At 38.8% G+C, this 13,427-nt stretch overlaps 1 protein-coding gene across 1 annotated transcript in view; it reads right to left on the bottom strand.

Annotated features, from left to right (window-relative positions):
- LOC109840312 overlaps positions 2,090–13,427 on the bottom strand; it is a 13,333-nt gene continuing 1,995 nt past the window's right edge. Inside the window, exons 5-8 of the mRNA XM_020408899.1 lie at positions 13,302–13,427; positions 3,795–4,004; positions 3,584–3,672; positions 2,090–2,994 (exon numbers count right to left, since the gene is read on the bottom strand). The exon at positions 13,302–13,427 is cut by the window's right edge and continues 29 nt beyond it. Coding sequence (XP_020264488.1) covers positions 2,311–2,994; positions 3,584–3,672; positions 3,795–4,004; positions 13,302–13,427 — 1,109 coding nt within the window. The 3' untranslated portion in view covers positions 2,090–2,310. The remainder of the gene's footprint in view (positions 2,995–3,583; positions 3,673–3,794; positions 4,005–13,301) is intronic.

Below are 13,427 nucleotides of genomic sequence, written 5' to 3'. Positions count from 1 at the left end.
AGGGAATTTCGGGTTCTACGGCATGGGTTTTAGTGTTGTTGATAGTTACTGAAATTGAACTGTATGATTCATGCTGATTCAAAAAAAAATTCGAATATAAAGTTTGTTTTTAGGATAAATTTTCAAAATAGACCAAATTAGAAATTTATTTTTAAAAATCGACCCATTTAAATTTTAATTATCATTTTCGACCTGGTTTCAGCCACCTAGCTAAAAACCAGGTCAAAAATGGTAAACAAAGTTTAAAAACTTTACGAGATTTAAAATCCCGTGAAGTTTAGTGTGGCTAATCAAGCACTAAACTTCACGAGATTTTAAATCCCGTGAAGTTTTTGAACTTCTGTATCTTTATTAGCGTGGTTAATCAGACACTAAACTTCACATAATTTTAAATCCCGTGAAGTTTTCGAACTTTATTTTTCATTTTCGACTCAGTTTCAATCAGGTGACTGAAACTGGATCGAAAATGACAATTAAATCTCAAATAGGTTATTTTTTTAATAAATTACTAATGTGGTCTATTTTGAAAATTTGCCCTTGTTTTTATTATTGTAATTGCGCATGAGGATTACCGATTACTTGTGTAGTGATGTATATGACCCATAAACAAATTGAATCCCCATAATGGTGATCTATAGTGTTCGATACCCTAATCAGATATCCCAAAACTAAAATTACAAGGTACAGATTAGATTTAATCTCAATATTATGTCCTATACACTATGTTCGGCACCCTAGCAACTTGCTTCACAGGCTTTACTCCTTAAATGTGATGTCATAGTCTTTGATGCGCACACAAACTGCAAGTTACGATGTTGTTGTTGATTAGCCCAATTACATGTTGGGCCTCGGCAAAAAGACGTCCAAGCCCCTTATGCAACAATCATTTGAACACGGTTGTTATTGCTAAGACTATCTCCAGCAGGAGTCGAAATTTTAACTTTCTCTCTCCTGCCACATCACTTTATTTCCCCTCCACATAATTCAACAATCTTCATTTTCTATCATCTCTACAGCAGGAGTTTTTTCAAAAGATTTTTACTTTATTTGGGACCCACTACTACCCTATCCCTCCAACATATATACCCCACCTTATTTATTCATTTCTTTATCTTATTTCATATATATTACTACTACTACTATTATTATTACTAATATAACTCATTTATTTATAATTATAAATTTTTAATATTTACATAAATAATATATATTATTAATCTCTATTTGAAAAAGTTTGAAGAATATAGAAGCAAAAGCAAAGAGAAGGAGAATAAGGTGTTGAAAACTCAGATTTTTTTGGTGTCCAAATTACACAAGACTAATCTCTATTTATAGAGGTGAAAAAATAAAAATTATTGATATAAAAATTATAAATTAATTCCTAGTATTTATCTCCCAAAATATCATTTAAAAATTAAGAATAAAACAAAAAAGGCCAACCAACCAAGCCTTGACACATGGCTCCAAGCATGGGCTAAGGACAATTCGCGGGACCCATGAGGTTAGAAAAACCGGAGGTGAAAAATTCACCCATCCGATTTCGGTTTTCCAATTCACCCCTCCAAAAACCCCCTGCTGGAGCCAAAAACCCCCCTAAAAAAACCCCTGCTGGAGATAGTCTAAGTATGTATTTAACAGTTATAGCCAGATTAAAGGCCAGCTTGGTATTGTTTTCTTTTCTCATATGACAACTAATAATAGTGCTTGATAACCAAAAAACAAAAAACATGCTTATTGAAACTTATTTATGCTTTTAAGGGATGCTTTTTAGAAGCAACCTGAGTATATTTTTTTATAAGCAGCTTTTGCTTTGTTTAGTTTTTTTTTAATTATAATCATATACACTATTTGGCTTTTGACAATATTACTTTATTTGTTCTAGAATTACTTTATTTGTTCTAGAATCATATTGTCTATTTTGGTAGCTAAAGTTATATCTATTTTGATAATGTTCACTCATAATGATTTTAGAGCACAATGTTACCAAACATTTTTACTGCTTTTGAAAGCAACTTATGATATATAATTACCAGACAACTCTTTCAACATTTTGTAGAAGTTACTTCACTAAAATGCTTATATACGCGACTTCTCATGAGCTCGAGCAATACCATATCAAACTTGGAATCAAACTTTCTCCCTGAAATCTCAACATCGGATTTCTTCTTCTTCTTTTTTTTTCCATTGCCAGTGCTTTCCCTCCCCTTTATACAGATAAATCATCAAAAATGTATGAAGAAAAGACATCTAAAAGCCCATAGGCAAGTTTTATCACATAATAAGAGTACCCATAAAACTATATAAAAATCTCTAATATCCATTGCTATAGCCATTGTACAGCATCCTAGAACGAATACCGTACTGATCATAGACAGGCTCCGCATAGTTCACTGCCTTAATCTCCACTGATTTCCTCTTGCTATCCAATTCTTGAACAGCCCCAAAAACTATCTCATTTGTATTCTCACAGCTCTGCTCGTAGTAAGTCTGAGGACCTAAAGAGTGCTGCCTATGCTGCTGAAGATGCATATGCTGCTGGTTTTGCTCAGCAGCGTTCCAATCGTTAAAATAAGCTCTCCCCTGTCTTAAATGATGTATTTTCTCCGTATCTTTGGACATGAAGGCATACGTCTTTTTTGGAGTAGGAGTTCGAGTTTCTACTACAGGGGGTGGCTCGTCTCCATCTGGGATCTCAAAGCTCTCTTGCATTGGCCATGAGTTTGTTCTTCGTTGCTGCTGATAATTGTTATGGTGCTGATAATAGCCTTGGTGTTGGCTGCTTCTTTGTTTCTTTCTGAAGAATGTTGATCCAAAGATTTCTGAGATTGAAGATTTGGCACCACCGATGAGTTTGGTTATGGAGGTGAAAAAACCTTCTTCTTCATTCTGTTGGTCGTCTTCATTAGGGATTAATGGTGGCCTTACTGATTGTTTTAGTGGTTTGTGGTATGGAGGAGGTATGGATGCTTTCGAAGGGGTCAAAGGTTCCTGAACCTGAAATTGAATAATGAAGGATGAATAATGAGAATAAATTGAACGCACATAATGGTCCTCCTTTTCCTTTTGTTATCCACTTATAATCAAGTATATAATAAGGAATAACAAGAATACGAGTATAACTTGCCCACAAGCTACTTATGAACATAGTGAAATAAAAATCAAATTTGACGCTAAATTTCAAAGCAAAAGACACGGTTAACATGCCCACAAGCTGTGAAAGAGGAGAAAAATAGAACGTGGCAAATCCTTATTGAGTTGTGTCTAAATTAATGGTTCAACAAGTTCATTCCTACATTTTGTTGCTTGTTCAGGTCTAGATGTAAGGAAGCGAAAGGGTTAAAGGCAATATAGGGTCATAAAAAGCCTACATCTGAGAAATAGTAAAATTAAGATAAATCTAAAATTGAAAAAAGGGTCCCTAGTCTACTAGTCTTGGAGAAAAGGTAGAAAGGGTTATAAATCTTATGATGGATTCATTGCATTTTGAGAAAATGGAAGCTGGCAACAAAAAGGTATTCAAAAGTACAGTATATGACTATTTAACAGTTGTAAGAGAAATTTAAATTGGTAACAGTAAGCTCACATCTTTTGAAGAGACGATCCCTCCAACTCTTCGCTGCAGCAAAGCAAGCATGTAACCAAAGAAACCAGCAGCAAGGAGGACAGCAACTCCTGCAAATAACAAACAACTAAGAAACAGCACTCTTTGGGATTCCAGAAGACACTCAAGCGCATTATCCACGGATGTAACTTTGATAGCAAATAACATAGCACCTACGCTAAATAAAAATTACCTAGTGGAAAGCCACTTCCATACTGATAAGCACAATCGTCAAAATGAAGCTGAATCTCTCGGATGGCCTGATTGCCTCGATCTACCACCAAAAGAGAACAACTGCTAGCTATGTAAACCACTTCAAAATCATTAGAAAATTTTGCCTCTTCACTTGGTCCATCAATATGCCCCCCTCTGTTGCCCTTCCCTCCAGCTATGGTTGTAACTCCTACATAAGCAAAACTGGTCAGAATTTGATTCTTTTTTCTTAAATATTTACACTGTTCCTTTATATTTTCCCCTCATCAGTAAATCTACAATTAATTAATTCAACTTTTCAGCATGCATTAATGTTTGGTAATGTGGCTTGCGTGCGTGGGTGTGAGTCAGGTGGAAGGGAATGGGTTTGGCTCAGTGAATATAATACTGCAAAAAAATAATTACTAATCAAAAAGAAAATTAAAAAAAAGGAAAAATCCCTTCTTTATATAACAAAGTAATCTCAGCAAAGCATTAAATTCAGGGATAGGCAAGAAGTCATTTATTATAGTTAAGCAATCTCGTAAAACCCATATAGCAGAGAGGGACAATTCGGCAAGCTGAATCTTGTAATAACTAATAACCTGGAGTGAAGAATGTTCCCAAGTAAAAACAGTAACTAAAACACATCAGAATTCACTATATGCTGATTTAGACCAATAACTGTAATTGGCTCAATGGAACTTTGTTATAATTCAAAACAATTTTCAGCCACTGGATGGTGACCTTGGCCTGGTATCCTAGTCTATGGATTATATGCACAACACCAGCATCAAATATGACACTTCTTTTAACCCGTAAAAGGACTTGTGGTCATATGTCCTTGCACTGCTCTTACTTGAAGTGCTTAGAAATGGAGTTCCTTCATTGTTGGTCCCTCGAAATGCTATCGTCATTACTCTGTAGAGTTACATAGGAATTCTTATACGAAGAAACCCTTTGGATCGTATCCCATATGATATTTAAAAACTTATGCTGGGGTGTTTGGTAACCCACTAAACCAGTTTTAGTCTATTTTGTGTTTGGGAAATGCTAGGCCAATTCTGGCCCAACTTTTCTTAGGTCATCTTTAGCCTCCTAAACCAGGCAGAGTTTATCCACCTCCTAGCTGGATCAACTCTGGCCTGGCTAAGGTACAATACATGGTTGGCCTTGTTTTTGTTGGGTTGCCAAAAAAAAGCCAGGTAATCTTATTCGACGTGCTTGTGTCTCTTAGCTAATCCAAGATGTACTCTAACCTGTGATTGACCAAGTCACAGTGCTACCGAATGTGACAATATATGCACTTCAATCTTGACTCTACCCTATGCCAACCAAGCCTCCAAACACCACAAGCAGCCATAACAATTTATCATTAGCCTCTGTTAACACTTGCTGGATGTAAGGGCTCACAGAGTAGAACTGGCTAATAAGCTTGGGATTATACTGGCCAAAAGAACTAAGCATATTTAAGTCACGAGTCTGAATATATTTAACCATCCAACTTCCTTTCCCAATTATATGGGTCTAAATCCCAACACCACACTTTTCCATACTAAACCCTATTTGAAACCAAATAGAAACAGGACACTCCCAGCATCCTTCTCAACTTTAGTTACAAGTTTAGTTACAATTAAGAAAGAACGTCTCTCGCAAACTTTTGCCTCAAACAAGCTTGTCAGGGATTCTAGCCAAATTGGTAACTGGATGATCATTGCCTCTATAGTCCTTTCTATAAATCAAATTATTGAGTAACATTAACCAACACTCGCTTATTCTGATTAACAGATATTTGTACCAATAATCTATTGCCCATTATACATCTAATAAAAACATCAAATTGCTCTTTGGGGTATGAACATGCTAAGACATGGTATTTATATCTGTATTGGGTTCAACTACATGAGCCGCAGAACATACAGTCTAAGGTGCGCACAACATACAGTCTAAGGTGGTCAATGAGCGCACAACATACTGTCTAAGTTCATCAGTGAGAAGACCAGATTAACTCTCTTAGTGATGGAAATATTTTCGCAAAAGACGAATTCCTTCTCAATAAAGGGATCTCTATTATTCAAGGTTTTAAATATCGGCCGACATGTCCGACATGTCGGCCGACATATCGGTTTGAGGGCTTAACCGACACGACATGGACGTTTTCAACACGTATGTCAGTTTTCATGACCAAATCGGAAATATCAGGATTATATCGGGCATATCGGCCTATTTTTTAGCTTTGAAAAATCGACCAATATTGTACTTTTTTTAAGATCTGTTTTTTGTTATCGGGTTTGGGTTTAGTGATAAATACCCAAACCTGATTGACCCGTTCTCATGTTTAAGGGTTTCTTATGAACCTGATAGAAAGAATTTATGAACCCAAATTCATATATTATTTACTTTTTTTATATGTTTAGTCTGTAGAATTTATAAAGTATGCTTATATTAAATTTATGAATGCTTAGATTACATTTAGGATATGATATTATATATATGCGCACTACCCGATATGACAATCCGATATTTAGTCAATGTCCCCCGATATATCCCCGATTTCCGCTATCCGATATGGATTTCAGTCATCCGACATGAACTCGACATCCGACATTTAAAACCTTGCTATTGTTAAGGTGGCCAACCCTTATTGACCACCATAAATTGGTTATATCGCTTACTAATTGTTGTGCGCAGCAAAAATTTCGATAGCACCTCCGATACGCAGGGTGCACAACAAGAGATTAGATCACAACGAAGTTCCTGTTTCACAAAGAAAACAAGAACCGAAAGTAAAATATCTCAACAAAGTGAGATATTAGCTCTTCCTCTCATCAGTTCTAGGACTGACTTGTCGAGGGAACCTACAAGCTATTACAAATCACAGCAAGACAAATTATTTTACGTGGTTCGGCAAATAACCTACGTCCACGGGACAAGGAGGGAGGAGATCTATAATTAAAGAGGGAGAATACAAATAGGGTTTACAATCACACAATCTAAACCCTCACATAATCTCTCAAACCTCTCATAATTTCTCTCTCAAATAGATGCTCAAACTCTAAAAGCAACTGCATAAAACTTCTCTTCAAAACAATCGAAAAAAAACAATCTGCTTTTTCTCCTTCTGTTTTGCTTGCACGTCGCCCAAGATTTCTCTTTTCACCATCTGCCTTCTGCTCTTTCGCCGCCTGCAACCGCCAAATTAGAAGCTCCTCTATTGATTGCACCTTTTTCACACATAAAACCCTAGGAATAGGAACCTCTTTATAGCTGCGAATTGTTGATATCGGGTGGGCCTTCCCTTCTCAGCGCCTGTGAGAAAGATTTCTTCACGAAAGAAATCTTCACGCACGTGGGTGGACCCCACACCCCACGTCCGTTCACAATTTTTCACATCGGCGAAGTTTTTCCCAATACTGAGCCGACACCAAAGCAACCAAATATCCTACTTGTTGTGTCCAGTACGCCGTGAAGTTAATTCACGACAACGGACTCAATCCACAACAAGTGGAGACCCAATTGAGAATGAGATCACTCTCCAAACGTCGGTATCAACTCCCAAATCAGCTGCATCATAACATGACTACCTACGTATCCTCTTGCCCAAGGAATCAAGCCTTCACGTAGTTCACCCAAATGGCCTCCAAAGACCTCAATACCGAAAAATGTTCAAAAGCTCCAAACAATGACCAAACTTCACACCTGAAACAACTTTGATCAATATATCTGCAGGGTTGTCTTTCGTGTGGACCTTCTCCAATATGACATCTCCATTATCTAAAACGTCACGAACAAAGTGGAATCTGACATCAATGTGCTTCGTGTGTGCATGATAGACCTGGTTCTTCGCCAAATAGATAGCTGACATGCTATCACAATATACCCGAAGAGTCTCATGTGCTATCCCCAAGTTCTCCAATAATCCACACAACCACAAAACCTCCTTAACAGCTTCAGTCACCGTCATATACTCCGCCTCTGTAGTAGAGAGAGCCACTGTGGACTGAAGTGTACATCTCCAACATACCGGTGCTCCTGTCAATGTAAACACATATCCTGAAGTAGACCGGCGCTTGTCAAGATCCCCCGCATAATCTGAATCTACGTAACCAATACAATTCTGCCCTGTCTTCACATTCTTCTGAAAAATCAATCCAATATCCACGGTACCTTTGATATACCGTAAAATCCACTTCACGACCTCCCAATGATCCTTCCCGGGGTCGTGCATGTACCTCGATACTATGCTCACGGCCTGTGACAAATTTGACCTCGTACACACCATCGCATACATCAAGCTACCTATTGTACTGACATATGGGACCTTCGACATATAATCTCTATCCTCAACTGAGACAGACGACATACTAGCTGAAAGCTTGAAGTTAGGAGCCAATGGAGTGCTAACTGCTTTTGAATTGCCATCAAAACTGAATTTCTTCAACATCTTCTGCAAATAGCTCTTCGGTGTAAGCTTCAATCTCTCATTCACCATGTCTCTCTCAATCTCTATACCCTATATCTTCTTTGCTTTTTCAAGATCCTTCATCTCGAACTCGGATGACAGCTTCTTTTTCAACTTTCGAATAGCCAAAGAATTCCTGGAGGCAATAAACATATCATCAACATATAGTAACAAATAGATGTACTCAGCATCCTATAGCTTGTGCATGTAAACACATGGATCATATGGGCTCCTCGTGTACCCTCGGCCAATCATAAAGCAGACGAATCTCTTGTACCATTGTCGCGGCGATTGCTTCAATCCGTAAAAAGACTTCTTCAACTTGCATACCAGTTCTTCTTTTCCTGCAGCTTTGAACCCTATAGGTTGTGTCATGTAGATCTCCTCATCTAAATCTCCGTATAGAAAGGCTGTCTTCACATCCATCTAGACCAAATCCAAATCCAGTTATGCCACCAACGCCAATAAAATCCAAATCGACGAATGTTTCACAACGGATGAAAATACCTCGTTGTAATCAATGCCCTCAAGCTGTGCATATCCATTGGTAACTAATCTGGCTTTGAACCGAATATCCCCAATAGAAGATCTCTCCTTCGCATATACCCACTTGCAACCAATAGCTTTTTTACCCTTAGGTAGCTTTGCAAGTTCCCAAGTATTGTTCTTCTGAAGAGATCGCATCTTCTCCTCCATAGCTTCCCTCCACCTGATCGAATCGGGGCTAGACTCTGCCTCCCTGAATGTGGATGAAATCATATCATCAACGATCTCCACTGATAATGCATATTCGATCATGACATCATTATACCTAGCTGGCCGATGAATCACCCTTCTAGGTCTATTCGTTATAATAGACTCTTGAACATGACCCTGCTCCTGAGTCTCATAATCTACTGTATCCTCTATCTGCCCGACTGTCATCTCATCTTCTCCCAGTGTTACCTTTGTAGGAGGCTCGACGGATACAATGCTCTCTGGAGTGAGTGGAGTCATATCATCCTCCACCTGCTATGATATCTCCCAAATCTGGTCTTCCTTCACCTGCTGAGGAACTTGAGGCTTCATCATGTACGTCTCGTCAAATGTGACATCCCTGCTAATAACTATCTTCTTGTCCTGTGGATCCCATAACTTGAAGTCTTTAACTCCATCTCTAAATCCCACAAAGACTGTTTTCCTCGTCCTCGGATTTAATTTACCATCATTGACATGATAATAAGCAGGACATCCAAATATCCGCAGCGACTCATAGTCACTAGCTACCGAACCAGACCAACTCTCTAACAGAGTCTTCCCCTGTATCGCAGTACACGGTAACCTATTCACGAGATGGCTCGCATAAACCAACGCCTCGGCCTAAAAGGATCTAGACAATCCACTCTGCGTCATCATACATCGCACCTTCTCGAGTAAGATACGGTTCAATCTCTCAGCTACCCCATTCTGTTGTGGTATCTCTCGAACTGTGAAGTGTCTTCTAATACCGTGATCCCGATAAAACTGCAGAAATAGATCACTCTTATACTCTCCACCGTTAACTGAACATAGAGTATTCACCTTTCTACCTGGCTGCAGCTTCACTTTCTTTTTTCACTCCACAAAAATATCTAGGACCTCATGTTTATGCTTCATAATGTATACCCAATTCCTCCTGGAATAGTCATCAATGAAAGTGACAAAATAGTTAGCCTCACCAAGTGATGTGTTTTTAGACGGACCCCAAACATCTGTGTGAATATAATCCAATGTACCTTGGGTGTTGTGAATAGCGGTGTCAAACTTCACTCTAGTCTTCTTCCCAAGTACACAATGCTCACACAGCTCTATCTTACAGGTCTTAGCACTTTTCAATAGTCTCTGTTTCACCAATGATTGCAGGGACTTATCTCATGTGTGTCCTAGTCTCATGTGTCATAATATGGTAGTGTCTTCCTCTGTAGTGATAGAAGCTGTCAGACCCCATGTAACTGTCTTGCCCTTCAAGTAGTATAGAAAATTTTTCCTGACTCCTCGCATCACCACCATAGAAGCCTTCGTGACCTTCGTTGTAGCATCCTCTAAGGTCACCCGATAACCAGCTGCCTCCAAAGTACCAAGAGAAATGATGTTCTTCGATAACTACGACACAAATCTCACTTCTTTCAATTCCCTCACTACTTCGCCATGCATCCTAATCCGGACTGAATCAATACCATCAATAGGGCATATATGGTCATTTCCCATAGCACGACATCTCCTCTTTCTAGCTCCTCAAAGCTAGAGAACCAATCCCTCCTAGGACATATATGATATGTGGCTCCTGAATCCAACATCCACTCCGTGGAGTCGGCATAGCAAACCGACGGTAGTGCAGGACACGAATAGCCCGAAGAATCTGACTCTGAATGTTCATCAATAACTTTTGTAACATTCACTTCTGAAGCTTGTACAGCTTTGTCATTGTTCTTCCCGGCTTTGTCCTTCGACTTTGGGCAGTCGATCTTCCAATGTCCCTCTTCTTTACAAAAACGATATTGATTCCTACCAATACACTTATGGCCACCTTTATTCTTCGATTTTGAGTGGTTGAACTGACGACAGTTTGGATCACGACCTCGAACTGCTAATGCATCTCCCGATGCCTTCTCGGAGGATTCACCATCACTCTTCCTTAACTCATAATTCACCAAAGCTGAGATCACCTTCTTATAGCTAACAGTAATTCTTCCATTGATCATAGTAAAAACGAACGTACCGTAATCATCCTCGGGCAACAAACACAAAAGTAACATAACCTTGTCTTCATCCTCAACCATGATATCCACATTGATCATATCTGAAAGTAGCTTCGTGAAATTATTAACATGCTCCCTGATGGAAACTCCCCTCTTTATCTTGAATTGGTAAAACATCTTCTTCAAGTGAAGCCGATTCTCAATGTTCTTCGTAAGATACTTCTCATTAAGTGTTTCCCACATTCTCTTCACCGATGCCTCGTTCATTACATCATAAATAAGATCCGACGTCAAGCATGACTGAATAACATTGTCCTCCGTGTCTTCGGGTTTCTCTTGTAACTTAAGAGTCTCTTCCAAATTCTGTGCATCCAAGACGTTCATCACCTGACACCTCCACGATCCGAAATTAATCTTGTCGTCGAACTTCAGAACATCAATCTTCGTGTTATTGATGCTCAGACTCTGTATCGCCTTTGTAAGAAACGAACCTGATGTGCTTGCTTCTTCCATGTTGTCGATCTAACTCTTCAGATAGGAATCCTTCACCGAATCCTTCGAACAAGCCTCAAGCCAAACCTAAAGCTCTGATACCACTTGTTGTGAGCAGCGAAAATTTCGACAACACCTCCGGTGGCGCAGGGTACACAACAAGAGATTAGATCACAACGAAGTTCCCGTTTCATAAAGGAAACAAGAACAGAAAACAATGTGAACAGAGGTGGGGTATGGGGTCCACCCACGTGCGTGAAGATTTCTTTCGTGAAGAAATCTTTCTCGCAGGCGCTGAGAAGGGAAGGCCCACCTGATATCAACAATTTGTAGCTATAAAGAGTTCCTTTTCCTAGGGTTTTATGTGCGAAAAAGGTGCAATCAATAGAGGGGCTTCAGATTTGGCGGCTGCAGGCGGCGAAAGAGCAGAAGGAAGAGGGGAAAAGAGAAATCTTGGGCGACGTGCAAGCAAAACAGAAGGAGAAAAAGCAGATTTTTTTCGGTTGTTTTGAAGAGGAGTTTTATGCAGCTGCTTTTAGAGTTTGAGCATCTCTTTGAGAGAAATTGTGAGAGGTTTGAGAGATTGTGTGATTGTAAACCCTATTTGTATTCTCCCTCTTTAATTATAGATCTCTTCCCTCCTTGCCCCGTGGACGTAGGCTATTTGCCGAACCACGTAAAATAATTTGTCTTGCTGTGATTTGTAATAGCTTGTAGGTTCCCTCGATAAGTCAGTCCTAGAACTGATGAGAGGAAAAGATGATATCCCACTTTGTTAAGATATTTTGCTTTCGGTTCTTGATTTCTTTGTGAAACGGGAACTTTGTTGGGATCTAATCTCTTATTGTGCACCCTGCGCACCAGAGGTGCTGTCGAAATTTCCGCTGCGCACAACACTAATGTGAAGTCAAACCCTATATAATTTATGGACACCCCCTTAACTTTTCATGGAATATCTTAGATTTGTATCTTTTAGTGCATGAGGTAATTAAAACAAAGATAGGTATGACACATTATGTAGTTTGCACACTGTATGAAGACCTCTGATCCACCCCCACCCCCCGCTACCCCACAAAAAAAACAAACAATCAAATAAATAAACAAATTAGGTCACCAGTTGTCCTCATTTGCAGTGGTGAAGAGGACTTGAAACGAAAAAAATAGAGACATTTTCAACCTCACAAGTCATAACATAGTGGTACATGTTCCTGGTGCATATTATGCTTTGTGAATGAATGGTTGCAATATACTCACCCAAAAATCAATCTAGTAGGATACTAATCAAATCACCAATATGAGGTGCCTTCCCCCTCTCTCACACACAGTTATTTAGAAGGATTATGCAAAAGAAATACGAGGAAAGATATAGAAACGGAGGGTCAACATCTTAACATGCTGTAGTTATTCAAGAACAACCAAAACTTAGAGAACATAGTACAACCGGTATTCATATACTTGAAAAATTCAAGCCAAATTAGCTTCACAGTTAATAACAGGTTTCAGTACACTTCGTTGCAGAAAAATATTATCCTCCAAGCATATTATCCAAACAAGAGCAAACAAATGAAATATCAACAAATAATTATTAACAAATTTTCTTAGTTCATGTCCATTTAAAGATCCCCATCTGATATACCATCATGTTATCATGCGTTCTTTAAACAAGGATTTAACAGACTGTAAATTATACAGGAAGAATCTAGTCTGAAACATTCTTTCACTTCGATGAACTTAAGAGCTTATATGCTTATTATGACTACTACTTAGTGCAGTGGAATTTCAGTCTTATGGATTAAATGTTTCAATAATTGAATACCAAAATGTCCCTTTCCCTTACCTGTGTCACTGATTTTCCTGATGGCCATGTTAGAGGTGTCAGCAATATAAATGTTTCCCCTGTCATCAACTGCAAACCCCTTTGGATGGTTCATTCTTGCTTCTCGTGGTCTACCATCGACATGGC

The sequence above is a fragment of the Asparagus officinalis genome, chromosome 5, assembly GCF_001876935.1.
Source record: "Asparagus officinalis chromosome 5, Aspof.V1, whole genome shotgun sequence".
Taxonomy (NCBI): Eukaryota; Viridiplantae; Streptophyta; class Magnoliopsida; order Asparagales; family Asparagaceae; genus Asparagus; species Asparagus officinalis.
The sequence above is the reverse complement of the archived record's forward strand: the minus strand, read 5'-3'. Positions and strand labels throughout refer to the sequence as shown.